The 19,323-nt window shown below is 40.9% G+C and overlaps 1 protein-coding gene and 1 long non-coding RNA gene across 3 annotated transcripts in view; one reads left to right on the top strand and one right to left on the bottom strand.

Annotated features, from left to right (window-relative positions):
- Positions 1 to 245: 245 nt before the first annotated feature.
- LOC147134895 (uncharacterized) lies at positions 246 to 5,648 on the bottom strand. Its single transcript, XR_015090157.1, has 3 exons — positions 5,561 to 5,648; positions 5,386 to 5,466; positions 246 to 5,089 (listed from the first exon to the last, which is right to left on the bottom strand). It is a non-coding gene; the product is annotated as an uncharacterized LOC147134895 (long non-coding RNA).
- Positions 5,649 to 5,787: 139 nt separating this feature from the next.
- LOC147134894 (myosin-9-like) overlaps positions 5,788 to 19,323 on the top strand; it is a 31,233-nt gene continuing 17,697 nt past the window's right edge. For both annotated transcript variants that reach the window (XM_086056777.1, XM_086056775.1), the window contains exons 1-2: positions 5,788 to 6,038; positions 18,713 to 19,050. In XM_086056777.1, coding sequence (XP_085912903.1) covers positions 18,724 to 19,050 — 327 coding nt within the window. In that variant the 5' untranslated portion in view covers positions 5,788 to 6,038; positions 18,713 to 18,723. The remainder of the gene's footprint in view (positions 6,039 to 18,712; positions 19,051 to 19,323) is intronic.

The following is a 19,323-nucleotide window of genomic DNA, read 5'->3' as shown; positions in this document are numbered from 1 at the left end:
TTAGTGCTGGCCAAAGTAACATAAACTATTATCAGTGAGACTGTTTCTTTCAGGAGTTAGATTTAAAAAAAAAAAAGCTATTCCTTGATAATAGCAGCCTTTTGCCATTCACTGATTAGTTGGCCAGAGCAACAATTGTTCCAGCCAACTTTGACTAGCAAAACACGCTTCTAGCCGTCTATACACATTAACAGTACTAGACATTTACAAATCCTCTTTTACCCTAATGTAAAATTTGAAAAAAATATATATAAATAAATTCCTGGGATTGAATGACTGGACTGTGAAAAGATAGGGATTGAATGAGTTAATACAATGTTAAATGCTATTAGCAGAGCTGGGCATTTTACTAAAAAATGAGCGCCCATTATTCATCATCCGTCATTGATTTTAAACGGGCTTCCGTCAGCGATTCCGACAGCAAACTTGAACCGCCGCACAATTTATTCCAGTACTGTTTGACATCTTACAAATCCAGCTATCATTGTTTACGAGCATTGCATACTGCATTCGTTGTACATAATAATCTGCCTGGTAAATATGTCGACAAAAGACGCATGCAAGACTCGTTGCCACGGCACCAAACACATGTAGGGATTTTATAGAGAGAGGTCAGTCAGTTAACATGCAAGCCCTCGAAAGTGTTTACACTGAATGGGTCCCTTTCTCCCTGACTGCAGGATATAATAGCTTGACACACCCAGAATGACAGACACACCCTGCCGCTAGTACAACCAAGGCCAGGCAAAAGCGAGACTGGGTCACAGTGGAAAGGAGGAGGAGGAGGAGGAAGGAGATGGTGAGGTCAGATGCATGTCTCCATATTTGGTCATCCAATGCCTTCATCTCCATCCTGCATTACTTGCTGCGCCCAGAAGTACTTGTTATTGTGTCTTTTGCCATTGTGCTGTTGTGCAACAAACTCACACTTGTGACTGTTTTGCAAGACGGTTTTAAGGATGTGGTGGAACATGGACAAAGGAAGAATGTGTTAATCAATTTCGGTGCAAATAATTTGCATGTTTTACTTAGTTTGGGTTCATTTAGTGTTGGGAAATTGTAACTCTATCCAGACTTTCACTCTGCCTTGGGGGAGGTCTCTGTGTCCTTTTAGTTTTATTTTTCAAACCAGCTTCTGTGTCAAAGTTGCTCATTCTGTTGGAAACTGTTTTCTTCCACTCCTCCTCACTTGTCCCTTTCTGGTCCAGCTCAAGCAATATAACGAGCTGACCTTTGACCCGCCAGCTGACATGTCAAATACTTCCCAGCCATCCCAGCGAAGAGCAGAGTGAGATTTATTGATGTTTCCACACAGTGCAGGCGTACTGAATGTTCAGTGTTGTAGCTACTCCACATACATGGGATGCTCCGTAACCAAACGTATATGAAAACACATCCACATTCCTCTCCATAATGACGCTTTGCAAACGTAAATCGCACATTCATAAAATGTGATTTTTCAGCCTTATGCCAGGAAATGCCAGTCATACCTCAGGCTCCACCTCGAACATAATGTGACTGAATAATATAGTGTCGAGTAGCCACGTGTTAAATAATAGCCCTTAGTGAGGCAATAGTCACAACTTGTTGTTCATCCCAGGACGTTGCAACATCATCATCTGGTTTGCATTTGGATTCAACTCTTATATGGGATAGAACAACCTTATTCAAGACCCATTACCTTTGTACAGTTATCCCTCTTTCATCCAAGTTCTCACATGTCTCTAACTGTAGCTTTAATTATCCCCAACGGATCAGAAGTGTTGCTTCATTAATCCTTCTTCCAGAATTTGCAAGCAAACTCTTTTTTATTTTCCACGGTTAATGTCTCCCTGCTGGTTGTGGCATTTGTACTGGCACTGGGCCAGCAGGTCTACTTGGCCCAATCTAGGCCTGGGAGAATATAAGAGGTAAACAAGTTCACACTGAACTGTTCCATTTCATGTAAAACTGAGCAAGCATTATTCCTTTCATCTTTGTTATTTGTTTCCAGCATTGTATGGCTTTCTTGATTCTTTCTTCAGTTGTTTGTCAAATGTGGTTGCTTTTAACATGGATCCACCTGTGCAAGCCTGCAAGTCATTGCATTATCAGGTGTTTTTGAAGGGAACAAAAAAACCACAATCAAGTCAGACTGTCTAACTGTAATTTACCTCCCGAAGATTAATTACTTGATCACCTGCAGCAGTTCCCACGCCGCGCATACCTGACTGGGCATGCATGTTGGCTCACCTGTTTGACTGACACAAACCTGTTTACATGGCAAGTGGTCCAAAACAGGTGGAATAAGTGTTAAATGTAAAACTCATGGTTTTTGTTGTTGTTTTTTTTACCTCACACTAGAGTCTTAATATTTACATGATATGGTATAAAGCAGTGGTCTCTAACTCGCAGCCCGGGGGCCATTTGTGGCCCCCGATCCACTAGTTGGGTCAATTTGACCCACCTTCTTGCGTGTAAAACTAACCCATTTTTTTGGGGTGGTTCTGGACAAAATTACCCATTTTGGGGTTGTTTTTGCAGAAAACAGTTTGCAGAAAGTTGGGTCAAATTGACCCAAGTAGTTGATCGGTCCATTTTTTACCCCGAATTGTGTTATTTTTAAACCCAACTGTTTTTAGAATACAGGTTTGAATGCCGGCTCAGGGTTTCCTATGTTGGGTTTGCATGTTCTCCCCATTCTTTTGTGGGTTTTCTCTGGGATCTCCGGCTTCGTCCCGCATTCCAAAAATGCACGGTGGGTTACTAGAAGAGTCCAAATTGTCCACAGCTGTGAATGTGAGTGTGAATGGTTGTTGGTTTATACAGTTATGTGCCCTGTGATTGGCTGGAGACCAGTTTTTAGCATAACCTGCCTCTCGCCCAGTCAGTTAGGACACCCGAATGAGGACATGCGCAATACAATACAGTATATGACATGAACGTCCTACGAAACATATGTTCCATTGGTCACTGATAGAGTAGTGGTTTGCTTGCCTGACGACCGTGCAGGCAGGCTGGGTTTCAACTCCGTGACGATGGGAATGGTCTGTCTTTATAAGTGCCCTTTTGACTGGTGACCAATCCAGGACTCTGAACAAGATAAGCGGTCTACAAAATTGATACATTAGTTCTTGTTAAATGCAAACTTAGATGACCTTGTTTTCTGTTTTTGGTGACCCCTGGCCTCTATTTTGACAGGCAAAAACAAAATATCCCCCTCATATGATATAGAGCCTGTAGCAGCACCAGCGGCTGTTCAAAGAGGCCGTAACCGCCCATCCGACCTCTTTCATCCGACCTCTTTCATCCAACTTCTTTCACGTCATCTGCATGGACATAAAAACTGTGTCCGCTGTTGAATGAAGAAGTTCACATTGCAACTCACTTCATTTATCATTACAAGCCTATCCCAGCTGACTTCAGGCAAAAGGCGGATCGACACAGCAAATGCTGGTGACCCCACTGGGATACATTTCTTTCTTAATGGTAAAGACATAAACAGCTTCATAAAATCCAAGTGATTTGCACATGTATTGCCCTTTAAACTGCCAAGATATAGGTGCATAAATTATCCTAACTACTCATTAAACCCATTACTCTCTTATCAAACAACAATAACGGTAAAGACAGCCAATTGTTGCGACATGTTCAAAAATGTAACCATCTATTTTGATGTTTGCTGTTGTGTGAATGCAAAATGGCTTCAGAATCCTGGCATTCCAGGTCACAGATCCCTTTGGTGCATTGCAACAACATAATGAGTCTCTCTCCAGTGACATTGACAGTAGAGACAGCTTTGCGTTGTCAAAACTGTCTGTATGACCTGACAGTTGAATATTATTAAAATGATCTTAAATGAAAAATCATCCCAGTCTGGCTCCATTTTGTGTCTCTAATTTTAGTTTATTTATTTATTTAAAAACTTGTCAAGAATCAGGTTAAACTTATCACCTCATCCATCCATTCTCTGCCCCGCTTGGCCTCACTATGGTCACGGGGGGGGTGGGGCCTAGCCCAGCTTACTTTTGGGCAAGAAGCGGGGTACCGCACCTGGCTTCATTCAAAACATTTTTTTTTTTTTAAGAGAGTCACAGTCAGCTCAGAGTTTGGAGAAAGATATTGTAGTTGTAAACTAGAGTGTGTTATTATAGTGTTTAATTTAGTTAGAGGTAGTTTGGAGAGTTGGGAGCACGAGTGAGCGTCAAATTGTGCTGTGCAACTGTACATGGGTCTAGCTACACTCCTCAGAATCCTTAAAAAAGACGGCGCTGATCACTTGATGAGCATGCTGGTGGACACAAAGAAATTTTCAGAGGTGGGAGTTGAGTTTAACTGATAGAAGGAGGATCTGTGCGTCCTTAATGCGAGTGGAGTCCGCGCTTGTATATTAAGCCACTGAGACACCAGACAAAAGCAGCACTCTGTTCATCACGCAACCAAGGTAGGAGGACAAATTAATTCCAGAATTGTCCACGCATGTGTAGCTCGCGAACGAGGTCCATTTCTGCTGCACTTCCTGATCCAAAGTGTATTTAGTGCCATCGAAAGGCATTCTCACTCTGCAGACGTATTTCATAGTATTGGTTGGAACGAGGGTGGCACGGCGGTTGACTGGTTAGCTAGTCCGCCTCACAGTTCAGAGGTCGTGGGTTCGATCCCGGCTCCGGCCTCCCTGTGTGGAGTTTGCATGTTCTCCCCGTGCCTGCGTGGGTTTCCTCCGGGTACTCCGGTTTCCTCCCACATTCCAAAAACATGCATGGTAAGTTGATTGGACACTCTAAATTGTCCCAAGGTGTGATTGTGAGTGCGGATGTTTGTCTCTGTGTGCCCTGCGATAGGCTGGCAACCAATTCAGGGTGTCCCCCGCCTACTGCCCGAAGACAGCTGGGATAGGCTCCAGCACGCCCGCGACCCTTGTGAGGATAAGCGGTATGGATAATGAATGAATGAATGCTTGGAAACGATATGGCGTCATTGTTTGCGGAATAACACGATAGATTTCTGTGACCGGATCATATGTTTGATGAAGATGAGCCGTGATAGGTTGTTACCTGAGCCCTGGGCAACTGTGATGTCATTTCCAGTCGACTTCCTGTGTACTCAGCATCTACCGAAAACATGTTGCAAATCATGAAACTTCATTTGAGACACAAAGATATTTTGGCATCTTATGTTAAATAAATATTGACTCTCTTAAGAGAAGAAATATGAGCATATTTTTTCTTAGGAAATATTACTGAATTACCTTTTGAATGATTGAATTAAGTGCCAAATGTTCATATCAGTAAAATGAATTGATTTTCAAAATGAAATTGAGTGGTGTATGTCCTTACCGTTATTGATCAAATTAGATGAAAATGACCCATATACAGTACATTTAATTTGACATAATCATGCACCTACCCCAGACATCCTCAGTATTAGTAGCAGACTGGACTCATGACAGCTACTTGTTTTGACTGAACACTGTGCTCAGACAATACCCTGTTGACACATAGGGGAGAATCTGGATGATGCAGTCCCTGCCTGAGAGTGAATGCTACTTATATGGTCATAACAATTCTTACTATGCACATACCTTTCTCATTAAACACGCCTTATCTCAACCCCTTCCTCCTCTTAGCTTTTTCAAGTTCAGTTTTATTTTCCTGCTTGCTTGTTGCCCCGCCCAGCTGCTGTCAATCGGATTTTAGAGAGGATGTGATTGGCCCACTGTATACATCTAGCCAATGAACGACAGCTGTTGATCAAAGGGGAGGATTCAACATGGCCGGTGCCCGCCTCGCCTTGGACCGCACCCCAGTGGGCAACGTCCTCAACTAAAGTTACGCGAGCCAGTAAGCTGCAAGTGGTAGAGGGAGGGCAGAAGGAAGAGGCGTTTGAAGAAGGGGAAAAAAAGATTGAAAAAAAGCAGAGGAAGAGGGAGGAAAGGACCGCTTGTAGTGTAGTTTCAACTCCCGGCGAAACTGCAGCAGACGACTGGAAAAAAGAAAGTTTGACTCACGTCGACGCCGACTGAGCCACCATTTCTAAGGCGTCCTGCACCTTTTTAGCAGGTAATAATTTCCAACTTCATCACTTTTTGCTTCATGTTCTAGCTACGGTGCTCCTCCACTATTCATTCACTCGAGCAGACGAACCAGGAAGCTTGGTATGCTAGTTCATTGCGCCGCTGGCTTGGGGTGGCACCTCATGGAACAGATTTTTTTTTTTTTTAAGAACGACTTTAGTAAAGCCTCAAACTCATTGATTCAAATAATAATTTAAATTTTAACATGCATGAATCGTTTTTTACGAGGTGCGAAAAAGTCAATTATTGCATCCGCGTGGAGGCAGCTGGCGCGAGCTAAAGCCACAAGGGCAGAGGCAGGAAGTGATTCGCTTGAATGAGGCCGGCCGGCTGGTTAGCCGAGAATTACAGCTCAATTGGGATGGAAATAAAACGGAAGGAGTATTTCTACTCCTTCCTCGCCATCGAGTATATTATTAAGTGCTCTATTATTTAGCGGCTGAACTGCGGTGGCGTGTGTGGTCAGTAACGTGTCTGCTTGGCGATATGACGTCACTGGTCAACCGGATGACCAGCCCTGCCTCACCCAAGCGTGTCACCTCAATGTCGGACGGTGCACCTGTTTTTTCCCTGTTTTCTCTTTTTGCTACGCTTGCTTAATGTATTCAGGTGAGCATCAAACACGAATATGTTAGACTTTGGTTTATTTGGCTCGAGGTCAAGCTTATTGATAATGCTCATGTAGATTGCAATTGCAAAATAGTACGGATAACTTTTCGTTTGTCGTAATTATATGCAGTGCAGTGCTAAATCAATTAAGCTTTAATCAATCATGTCATTGCTTCCACCTGTGTCCTTTTGTTTGGGTCAAAATGGCTGAAGCTTCCCTACTTTCTCTTTTAAAGGCACCTTTTCCCCCTGTAAGTGTAAACAACTTTGTTCATGAAAATACTTTAGACCATTATTGTTAGTCAAAAGTCAAATTTGAATAAGAAGCATGTCGATGTTTTTGGAGTACATGTTATTTTTAAAATTAACCCATTATTTTTTATTCAAACATTTTATTTTGAAAATTAGAAAGCCACACATGACATTTGTAAAGTCTATGATTACTGCACATGTACTGTGTAATGTACTAAAACAAAACTAGGGCTACAGTTAGTCACTGTTTTAATAATCTATTGTTCTTGATAATTTTTTCATAAATATTTGAAAAATAAAGAAAAGAAATCCATCCATTTATTAAAAATAGGATATTATTTCAAATTGACAGTGCAGAAAATGCAAAAACGCAAACTGATTAACTGATTATGATTGAATTACTGTTTTGGTCTAGGGTCATTAAGTATCACTTTTTCCCCCAGACTGATACCGTAATGAAGTCAAGCACCAATACCACAAGTACTTTTCATCCATAAATTTCAGTTAACAATGATGGATAATATAAAGACAACAGGATAATTTGCCACTGTTTTAAATCACTGCAGAGTATTGCCAACTACTAGCTAGGGGGACTTTTTTTCAAGAATATGTTCCCAGCAGGCCCACTAGTTGAAACACAGCATTGATTAATTTTGCGTTTGTGGAATATAAGTTAAGCAGCAAATTGCACTCCTTTTTAGTCATCTCTGGGGGCGGCCATTTTGTCTTCTGCCGACTGAAAATGACATCACAACTGCTCACGACGACCAATAACTGCTCAGATTCAGAAAGCAGGTCAGCCGTGATTGGTCGTTGTGATGTCATTTTCATTCGACAGAAGACAAAATGGCCGCCCCCAGAGATGGCTAAAAACGAGTGGATTAACACTTATTCCACAAACGCAAAATTAATCAGAATGCTGTGTTTCACCTAGTGGGCCCACTGGGTCCATATTCTTGACAAAAATGTTTGGGTTGACTTCCGCTTTAAGTATCGGTGTCTGGTATCGGCAGCCTTGATGAGACTGGATACCTTGAAATAAGGCCAATATCAGCCTGATTGTGCTACTTGTCAATCTCTAGTTGTAGCCAGGTTAAAGGTTACATCTCATGATGTTTGTTAATGCATTGTGATATTAATAAAGTTCTTGTTCTCTCACAGTTGTAGTCAGTGCATTATTGGACATAACATTTTGTCAACGAAGCGCAAGTTTCAGGTCACTTCCAAATTGGCCATGATTCCGCTTCATGTCACAATTGCAGAGTATGTGACTGCCGAACTTGGTGTTGACCATGCCATTGGATAATCAGTCAGGTTAACCTTTTAGACAGATCTGACGATCGTGACTTTGCTAACTTATTGTGAGCATGTAAAAAGGGAGGGGTGAAAATTGCTTTATTGGACTTTGTCAGACCCCATGTTGAGGACCAAAATGAACTTTTGGCAAGTTCAGCGCTTTGGAGGAGTGAGAGTTGAAAGTAGGTGAATGCACGTATGGGTGTGTAGGCAGTGACGCTTAAAATGATCATGCAAATATTCTCCTGTAAAAACCAGTTTGTCTTGTGATTACCACAGTTGGCTGTGACATATGTCCGTCAGTCAAGCAGTAGGTGTTTTTCATGGCATCAAAGAATTTAAAATCAAAGATTGAAAAACCCTTTTGTCAAATGTGTAATTTTTACAAATTGATATTATTGGACCACTGGTTCTCAGCCATTTTGTTGTCCTCAACCACCTATACAGGTGTCATCAGAAACCGTCTTTTTATTGCAGCTGATGTCTGCCTACAATCTTTTAAACCAGCCTGAGGTCACCATATTAAAGATTTTTTGATGCGTGTGTTTTGGCGAATGATGGTCTATGAGGAAAAAAGTAATTGCAGTAGCTGGATGTGACAAATGTTTACGTTGAACATCCTGGCAATGTCTGACAGTATCCTGTAAAGCATTTAGTCAACTTCCTTTTAGAATACTTTGCTCTTTGGGTTTAGTCTGTTCTGTTATCCAGGTGATTGTTGCAAGTCATGAAATACACTCTGCTAAATATTGTGCAGTGGATTTTCTGGAAGCAAGCACTTTTAATGCTGTTCTAGAGCGAGCCCCCCTGCTGAGATTTTTTGCATTCCCTCATTTGCGTGTTGACCACGATCTATAATGAAGAACCCCTTGGAGAAGTTAATTCTAATGGGAGGGCAAAATTTAAATGCAGACATGGACAAATTTTTTTTTTTATACTGTCACAATGAATGCATTTACAGCACAGTCGTACTCTTGGCTAGATTATTTCCTTGTAGCATGTGAGACATCTGCGGCGATCTGGTGGCAGTCTCCACAATGTGTCACAAAGTTGTCTCAAAGTTGCTGTTTGAGTTCATAGTCTTTTTATATGCATGTGTGATGGACCTGTTAAACTGCTTTGGACTAAATGTTCTTGTGATATTTTTAATAGAACAGAGAAACTGATCTTATCGGCAAATAACTACCTTGTACCCAAACTGTTGAGAGATTAATGGGAAGGGTAATCATGCTCTTTAGGGTGCCATTTGTCTTTGTAATGTGATACTTTAAGTGTCATTTTATCAAGCCCAACATATTTCAACATTTAAAGTGAAGATACTGATTTTTTTAATTTATTTTTTATTTTTTAAACAAAATTTAAAAATGAATATGGTGTGTTTTACGGCACATTTATTAACTTTGAAAAAAATGCACTGCACATTGCCTTATTTATCGAACACGAGACCGGAAATCCCGGATAGACGTCACATGCGCAACATGTACAATTATTATTGACGGTGCCTGCGCAAATGCTTCTAGCGTTGATTCTTTAAGGATTATTCTGCATCGTTTGACAGTAACACGAACAAATAGGCCTCGAGAGAGATCCTCCTTCAGATGAGGAAGTTGCAGTGCTGCATGTTGAGTTTTCAGGCACAATAGAAATCAAGTCTAGCTGGCCGCCACGACAATGCGCCGACTGCCCACGTCAAAATAAAAGCCTAACCAATAATATGTGTATTAATAATTTGCTAGGCTTTCGTTTTGAAGTTGGCTACGTAGGCCGCCAGAAGTGCTCCACTGCAATTCACAGAATCGTTGTGGCGGGTGACTTGACTTCCTTCCTTTCGTCTTTTCAAATGAAATTAAGTTAAATAAATCACTTAATCAGGTGTACGCAGTGTAATTGTGGATATGGCCTTCTCGTGTCTACCTTCATCTTCATTTTGGTCTCTTCTCTTACAAAATGCATCCAAGATCAGCACCAAACGCAAGGAATAATTTGCCGGGACTTTTTAAAAATGATTAGCGGACTAGCAAGATGACACACTCACAACATCACATCCATGATTAGCAGCCTATATTAATGCTCCCATTCCATCAAAATCTTTGCTGGAAAAGTGCAAAAGATGAAGATGAATTTTTCAGCTTTCAGATGCTTTTCGTAACTTAAAAGGGAAGACAACCCATACATATTTTTTTTCAAGGATATGTTTTATGCAAGCCCACTAGTTGAAACAAGGCATTCTGATAAATATTGCGTTTGTGGAATGAGTTAATCGACCTGTTTTTAGCCATCTCGGGCAGCCATTTTGTCACGTCTGTCAACTGAAAATGAGATCATTGGTAACGACCAATCACGGCTGACCTGTTTTCTGAAGCTGAGCCGTGATCGGTCATTCCCTGAGCATTTGTGATTTCGTTTTCAGTTGACAAAAGTGACAAAATGGACGCCACCTGAGATGGCTAAAAACGGGTGGATTGTGCTTAACTCACATTCCACAAAAGCAATATTAATCAGAATGCCGTATTTCAACTAGTGGGCCTGCTCTAAACATATTTATAAAATGTGTTTGGGTTGATTTCCCCTTTAACTTAGGTTTTTTTTTAACAACCGTATATATAAGCTCGTATTCTAAAGAAGAGCATAAAGTTGATGTACATCCACACAGATGTCCACTCTGGCGCAACCCCTCCAAACAGCTGCGCAATACAAACAATGGCATTGTAATAGGCAAGTTGTTGATCAAGAAATAAAATTGTCAAATGCCCATTACTAGTCAATCCAAATTTCTTATTGTGAAAGACAATTTCAGGATAATTTTTTAAAATGAATATTAATCCAAAACCAAAATATAGCTAGTTTATGACAAATTTAAGGTCTCCTAAATTTGACATGATCAGAGGTCGGCTCATTGAAAAATGAGCTCACGGATGTAGTAGCACGTTTTCTCTAGGTTTCCGCAATTTTTGTCCATGTTTTAGATCTTGCATTTCTTTGTCTTGGTCCTTTCTCCTCTTCTGTTTCCTTCGCCCTTGGCTTCTTCCTCTATATGTTTGTTTTTGCCTCAAGGCAAGCCCATTCTTTCCCTTATCCTCCCCCACACAATGCACACCTGTATGGTTCAAAACGAGACTAACAATAGCAGGAAATGTTTGCCCTGATTAGCAACAAAGATGGACTCCTGCCACACGCTTTACTTTGTGAAATAAAACACGAGGTAGTGTCCTATAAGAGATAAGTGACCCACAGAAAGGTCTTTTTTTTTTTTTTTTTTTTTTTGTGCCTCCAAGTAAAAGGAGTCCAGGTCAGTTTTGAAACTGAGAGCTGCTTTTTAGTACTGATTAACGCAAAGGCCTATCAATTTGATACACACTTCTGCAATACCACATTTGCTCATATTACCTTATTGTTAATCATGAATGACGATCTTTGTGAAGACATTGGGCATGATCATTTCTCTCTATTAACAATGATTTCAGAAGTTAGGAGACAATATGTAACAATGTATTTCTTTAAATTTATGAAAGTGTTCAAATCACCTTTCCAACATTCCTTGGAAATCACAATGTCCCATCCCTGGTGAGGTATTTTTAGAACAGGCCCGTGGGCTATTCATGGTCCTTGGTCAGTGCCATGTTGGGACAAGGTTTTTCTCAAACTCACACCATTTTCTAACCTTCCAAACAATGCGGGGAAAGAAGCCCAATTGTACCACAGCATATGTTGAACATGTAATTGACTTTTGTGTTTACTGAGCCCCTGGCATGCCTCCATGTTCTGAAGTGGTTAATACTTGTGGAGATTATGCAACGCTTGCACTGTGCTGACGCTGAACTTTTGAAAGCATGCTTTTTCATGAGACTTGTTTCTGACTCCATTGGATGTGACATGTCAGCTGAATGAGGTCTGAGCACTTTGGTAAATGAGACGATGGTTCAATAGATAATACAGTACAACACACATCTGTTTGCCTTCTTCACATACTCATAGGGAGTCGCCCAGATAAAGGCTGCAGGTGATAAGGCTAAAGTCCAAAACAATAATTCAGAAGGGTGGAGGTGGATTAAGCGGTCAGGTAGTAAACTCAAGACAAAATGTGCCCATGCTGTGTTCCTCTCAAAAAAAGGTGCTTCTAAACCCCCCCCCTGCATTCTTTTGTGGTCTGTCGCGACACTTAATTTATATAATGGCCAATAGCTCCTGCTAAATAACTGATCATTTGTCTACTAGAGCAATATGTGGAGTGTGCCTTGTAAATGATCTCATTATTAGTCCAACACCCTCTTGCTAACCACTCATCGTCTTTCATTTATCAGCAATGTTGTTGAAGAACAAAGAGCAGTTTTCTTTGTTTTTTTTAAGACTAGGCTTTGAAAGGTCTGCTCTGGTTTGAACGGCATTAACTGTGTTGGGTACTGGACATATTACTAATGCAACATTCACAACGAATTTTGCAAATAAGATTTCTGTAATTGACTCTTTGCCCGTAATTGTTAAAATAATAGTTTGTTCTCTTGAAGTTAGACTTTACACTAATCTGATTGGCTATATCTGCGTGGCGATTATTTTGCATGGTTTGTTATAATTCGTCCACCTGATCAATGTCCTTGATCGTATCCTCAAATTGAGACATTACAGCGGCAATTGGTTGAATTCGTTTCATATCCGATCACAAAAAAATGATCAGCTCGTGCTTTGCAACCTGCATCCAACTTGTGACCATCTTGTGTACAATGTGGCGTCCCCTCTCTTTCCTTAAACTGCACGTGTTCCAAACCAAACCAGTAGCCTGAATTGTTTATCCATTTTCTGCACTGATAATTGGAAATGTCCTGTTTTTGTTTAAAAAAGGGATGGAAATGTGGAAATAATATTGTGTTTTAAAATGGCAGATTGGTAATCAATTTTTGAAATAACTGTTAGTGAGCAGCTCTAAAATTGAAAAATGTGCAGCTAATCGGTATCGACTAATCTCAATCATTGACGATTAGTACCGGAATTGACATAATAAAATCCTAATCAGAACACCCCTATTTCCCACGAACACATTTATCTGTGGTGGTCTGCCACAAATGAATTTTGGCCACCACTAGTAACCATTGTATTAACTTGGGTGTGCTGCGGGGAGATTGTCGCAGTGCAACTTTTAGGAGTCTGCTGTTCGATACCCGTACCGCTTTCCTTTCTGGTGTGATATTGCCAACGCAGTGACTAAAGCATCAAACATATCGATGTTTAGAAATAAGTTATTTAAACAGACATATTGATCCATCTTGTGATCGGATAGGTGATTAGCCCCCAAAATCCTGATCGTGTAACGTCTACTTATATTCCCAGTATTGTTCATGAAACTATTGTTGACCAATCAGTGAAGCACAGGATGTGGCACACCAATGGTGTGTGCCAGAAAGTGGTGCGGTATAGCAGCAGTTGATTATTTTTGACACCCTGTGAAATTGAAGGAACAGGAATGGCATAGTCAAGTACCGCTTGGTGGAATCTGAACTTAATGATGGCATCGACCAGCTTACGGTTTAAGTGGTCTTGGTTTCGGGGGAATGTGGAAAGTGTGGGAAGAGATGTTATGCAGCAAAGTAATTTTCCAGCAAGGTCTTCATTTACTTAGTAGTTCAGTGTGTGCCCAAGAAAATGCCACCTACCCCTCAAATCTTCACAAAATGAATTTCCACAAATGGCAAAATAGCTTTCTCTTATTTTCCATTTCCTCCCTGTTGTTTTTCTTCATGCCCCCACCGTCTGACTTTCAGTGTGCCAAGGGGAGATGTGTGGAGCTATAATGTGCAAATTAAACAGACAACAGTGTTAAAGCATCCATATTATGAGAAGAAAGAGATGGTTTGAGTCAATTGACTTGATGACGTAAGTTGCTGGGAACACAACCGTATTGACACTTTTGTTGTGCAGTTAATGTGTGCCAATTTGACATAGCGATGTAGCCTTCATCAGGAGCAAAATGGGAGTTTTCAGAAGTATGACTGTACATGGTCATTCTGTGGTAGAAGGCGTCACGACAACCCCCCCCCCCCCCCCGCCCCCCGGTTATTACAGTAACTCAGGAAGTCACTGAAGCGCAAAGGAATGAGTCTGATGGGATGTATGCCCATACATCAATTTACAGAACCACGTTGACCCGCTTTCTCAGTGGAGCAATTAGGGCCCATTTAATTTTCACGATCAGTTTTCTTTGCATTAGCTGGTCCAATTTCACACACTTTCTCAAGTTCCTGCTTTGTTTTTTGCTCTTGAAAATACTGTGTGGTCTCTGAATTTGGTTTAGCCCTTGCTCACTTCCTCTTGCTATTATATGGTTCTTCTTTCATTGTTTGCCATTCATTTGACGCATACTGTTTAATCGTGTAAGTTATGGTATACACCTTCTGTACTTTAAAAGAAAAAAATATCTTCCAGTGGTTGGTCTCTAGATCAGAGAGTCCTTCCAAATGCCATACATTCAGTTAATAAGTAACCTTATGAACCGCTTGTAATCTCACAAAATGGGAGCAGGACTGATGGTGCAAGATGACAAGAAATTAGGAAGTTATTTATAAAATAAAATAAATAAAAAATAAATCCTTGTGCATCCTGTAGGGCGTAACAACGGGAAGGCTGCTGTTGGCTAAATAAGACAATTATGTTTGGGTGGGTTTCATGACAGCCTTGGCTAGTGTTCTGACTCAATGTCAGTTGGAGGTAAGGTCCAGATCTAGGGTACAGTTTGTTTTATAGGGGTGCTTTATTCCTCCTTTTCAATGTAGAGCAGCCCTGGTCAAATTAGCTGTCAGCTATTTTTGTATTAAGGCACTCTCTTGAGATGTAGTTTGAAATGTGTCACAGAATTTTCTGTGTCAAACATGTGCAGTAGAAATCAACAGAACGACTCTTAGATACATGCGTATATTTTTGTTGCCAAACAAGAAGATTGTTTGCACGAAACTTTATCACAGCCATTTTTTAAAAATACTTTGTTGCTTCCTTTTGCGCAATATTTAGCGTCCAGGCCACAATCGGGGTAAATGCATTTGATGTAATCGTACCACAGAGTAGTGAGTGCGTTTTTAAGACCTTGTCTACATGTAGTCGGGGGTTTTGAAAACGCCGGATATCAGCCTGCGGTTAGCCCTATCATTCATACGTCCCCAGAGTTTTTTTCAGTAAAAACGCAAAATTCTGGCCGCAGTGGAGATTTGCGGATACCTCCGGATTAGTGTTTTGCTGTGGACGGTTACACCCGGAGATTTATGTCGTCACCGTGCGACAGCAATGCTTTGATGTCATTGTCCGACTTGTTTTCACGCGAGTCAACATGTGTTTTCGCGGAGCTGCGTTGGTTATAGCCATTCTTAATGCACTTTTTGCTTGCTTATTTGTCCGCAACCAACCACTGATATATATAATATAATATATACGGTTGTTAAAAAAAGCCCGGCTACGTGTAGGCAAGGCCTACGAGTCGAAGTAGATCAACAGGAGTAAGGAGGTTAATGTCTATGTGACCCATGCAATCTCACGATGGGTGTGCCTTCGGTACGCTGTAAGGTAATAATGAGACAGTTGAAGCCATGACCTGATGTGTGTGTCAAAATAAGAGAGCCAAAGAACAGTCTTAGACGGACGGGGGAGGTAGGGAGGAGGCATAGCGGATAAAGTGCAGACATTTGTGGAATTTCTCTCCCTGATTGAGAGGGTGAGTATGGCAGGAATGCGACCCTGAAAAGACTGGATAAACAGCAGAGGGTGCTTGGTGTAGGGGGCTGTGGATTTTTAGTCTTGTGGCGGGACAGGCGTGTGTCCTCCGGCCTAGAAAATGGCTACAGAACCAACTGAGAAAGACAGCATCACCAATTTCCCCTCTGTAGCTTGTTTCACAGGATGCAGGCGGCCAACAAGATTTGGACTTGGAGGCAGTTTCAGCAATGATGGATTTCAGCTGCAGCCTGGGGAGGTTGATGGGAGGATCGGGGGAGGTAGGGGTCATGAGAAGAATGATGCTCTCGCTGCGCTCTTTCTCACAGATCAGGGTTAATGTGGTGGAACGAGTGCAAGACTGTAAAATGACTTGTTTTGAAACGTCAAGCGTCTGTTACCTTTGACAGATTATGACATTTTTAGTGGCATATTGCGGAATATTATCATTAAACATATTTTTTCAAGAATATGTTCTGTGCAGACCCACTAGTTAAAACAAGGCATTCTGATAAATATTGCGTTTGTAGAGAGTTAATCCACCCGTTTTAGCCATCTCTGGGGGCGGCTATTTTGTCTCTTCTCTCAACTGAAAATGATAATACAGTTGCTCAGGTAACTACCAATCACGGCTCACCTGTTTTCTGAAGCTGAGCAGGGATTGGTCGTTACCTGAGCCCTGAGCATTTGTGATGTCATTGTGAAGTGACAAAATGGCCACCCCCAGAGATGGCTAAAAACAAGTGGATTTAGTCGCTCGACTCATATTCCACAAATGCAATATTAATCAGAATGCCTTGTTTCAACTAGTGGGTCTGCATAGAACATATTCTTGAAACAAAAATGTTTGGGTTGACTTCCACTTCAATAACCTCAACGATAAAAATGGCTGAATCTCAACATGCTTTTTGGTAAAGTGTTTTGGTGAGTTATGAAGTTGACTTGTTGGATGGCAAAATTCAGCATGTCATTAAAACTTGTGGCATTAGAAATGTTCTCCCCAATGTGAAACACTTTTTTTCTTTGAAAAAAAAAAAAAAAAAAAGGCGTTTGACTGCAATCTACAATGTGTCATAATGTTGAACACGAGAATTTGACAGCTGTATGTTCCCCATTGGAGCATTTTGCAATGTGTAATTACAGTCTTGGCCCAAAGTATTGTTTGACGCAATAATCAGTATAATTTTTTGCATGGGACCTCCTGTGTTGTATTCCATGTTTATGTATGAGCATAATCATGCAAACTTGCCGGAAGGCAGCTCTTCTGGCCCTGTAGGTCAGAGAGCGTTGAGATCACCAGCAACTCTGGGAGTGCTCGGTAAACGGTGTGCTGAGCTGAAATGGCAAAGTCTGGTCCACCAATGTATGTAAAAGCAATTGCCAAGAGACTCTTTGCACTAGTTCACTTATTGCTTGCTTTAAGCATACAGCCTGCTGTTCCCTCTCTACTGGTAATACTTGTCGAGTCACTTTCTGTTGGAGTTGAACCACAGCACGCCCTGTCAACGGGCTGCTGTTTGTGAGCTTTAAAGGATGTCTCGGACTGTAGGCTATATGAAATATGTGCATTTACATTGAAAGACTGCATTACTAAGGGTGTGTTTGAGTTATTGCAACTTTGAATACAGTATAATAGGTTGAGCAATGATCCTTACTTTTCAAACCATCAAACGCTTATTTCTTTAACAATGGTTTTAGGCATACCTAAATGATTCCTGTTGATTGTTTTACCTTTAACCAATCAGCTGTTGTAACATGAACCTGAAACAGTTGTTTTATGTTGACCTGACCTATCTCAAGCAGGCATTTCCTGTTGAGCTTTCTACATAGTTTAAAGCAATGATTCTCAACCAGTGTGCCGTGAGGGATCATCAGGTGTGCCGCGGGAAATGATCCAATGTCAATTATTTTGGCAAAATACATATTTACTAATTAAAAAAAAAAGTTTTGTTAATGTATTTATGCCAACCACGTATAATAACATTCAAAACAATAAAATGTTCTTCCACTAGATGACAGAAGGTACACAATGACCTTGTACAACCACTTTTTGTGAATCATTTTTCTAAGTGGTGTGCCATGAGATTTTTTTCCGATGTGGAATATGTGCCTTGTCTCAAAGGTTGAGAAACACTGGTTTATAGATTGCAGATAGCAGAATGACATGTATAGTGTATATCAGTTCACATCTTATTGTAACCCACATAAAGATAAATCCTAAAAGCTATTAAAATGCATGATTAATTTAAACGGTTAAAATCTAACATTTTGATAAATGGTATGATAAAGACAATTGACTGTCTATCAATATACATCCATACAAAATAGTGTACTGTTGCTTTAAGACACTGGCTGGGGTCTTGCATCAGCCACACGTGCGGGGAAGAGAACAAAGAGATAATTAAGACAGAATACATAAATACTTATAGAGACTTGGAAACATTCTACACGGTCGGGGATAAATAAAAGACTTATTTATTTGATCTATAACCGTCTTGGTGAGTTTAAAGTTATCTTACCGTAACTTTCTTGCGTGCTACATGTGTGAATGTTCGCTAAATGTTACCATCATAGCTCGGTGGAAATGATGTGTACTAAGAGCACAATTCATTTCCTCCAAAAATGCGACTTATACTCCAGTGTGACTTATGTTTTTTTTTCTTCTTTGTTATGCATTTTATGGCTGGTGCGACTTGGACTCGGGAGCAACTTATAGTCCGGAAAATACAGTAAATTTAATGGTAGTCCTATGAATGTTATGCTATATCACTATACTAATTACTGTGTGCCCCACTTTCTCCCCCTCTCTTTTAGAAACGGCTACCATGGCAGACCCAAGCAAGTATCTGTATGCGGACCGGAATATGATCAACAACCCACTGGCGCAGGCTGACTGGGCCTCCAAGAAGCTAGTATGGGTACCCTCAGAGCGCCTGGGATTTGAGGCTGGCTCCCTGAAGGAGGAGCAAGGCGATGAGTGCTTGATCGAGCTAGCGGACTCCGCTAAGAAAATCAGGGTGAACAAGGATGATATCCAGAAGATGAACCCGCCCAAGTTTAGCAAGGTGGAAGACATGGCTGAGCTCACCTGCCTGAACGAAGCCTCTGTGCTGCACAACCTGAAGGAGAGATACTATTCCGGACTCATATATGTGAGTTTCATGCACCAAAAGAATTGAATGAATCCCTCGCTCGTGTAATTGTACCCATTTGTTTGTAGAAATGTGATACACCATGTTAACAAAAGCCTTTATACATTACACACTCCTCAATTAAATATATTTTGGACAATTCTATGCTTAGAACACTTGTACAGTTTGGGGAATGCTCTAGTGGTCCAGTATGACTGCCTCAATGCACAAAGCAAGGCTCAAAGGCATGGTTTGGGTGACTTGTGGGTGAAAGAACTTCAGAGCCCTGACCTC

The sequence above is a fragment of the Filicampus tigris genome, chromosome 16 (genome assembly GCF_054856515.1).
Source record: "Filicampus tigris isolate MCC_2025a chromosome 16, RoL_Ftig_1.0, whole genome shotgun sequence".
NCBI classification, from domain to species: domain Eukaryota; kingdom Metazoa; phylum Chordata; class Actinopteri; order Syngnathiformes; family Syngnathidae; genus Filicampus; species Filicampus tigris.
The sequence above is the reverse complement of the archived record's forward strand: the minus strand, read 5'-3'. Positions and strand labels throughout refer to the sequence as shown.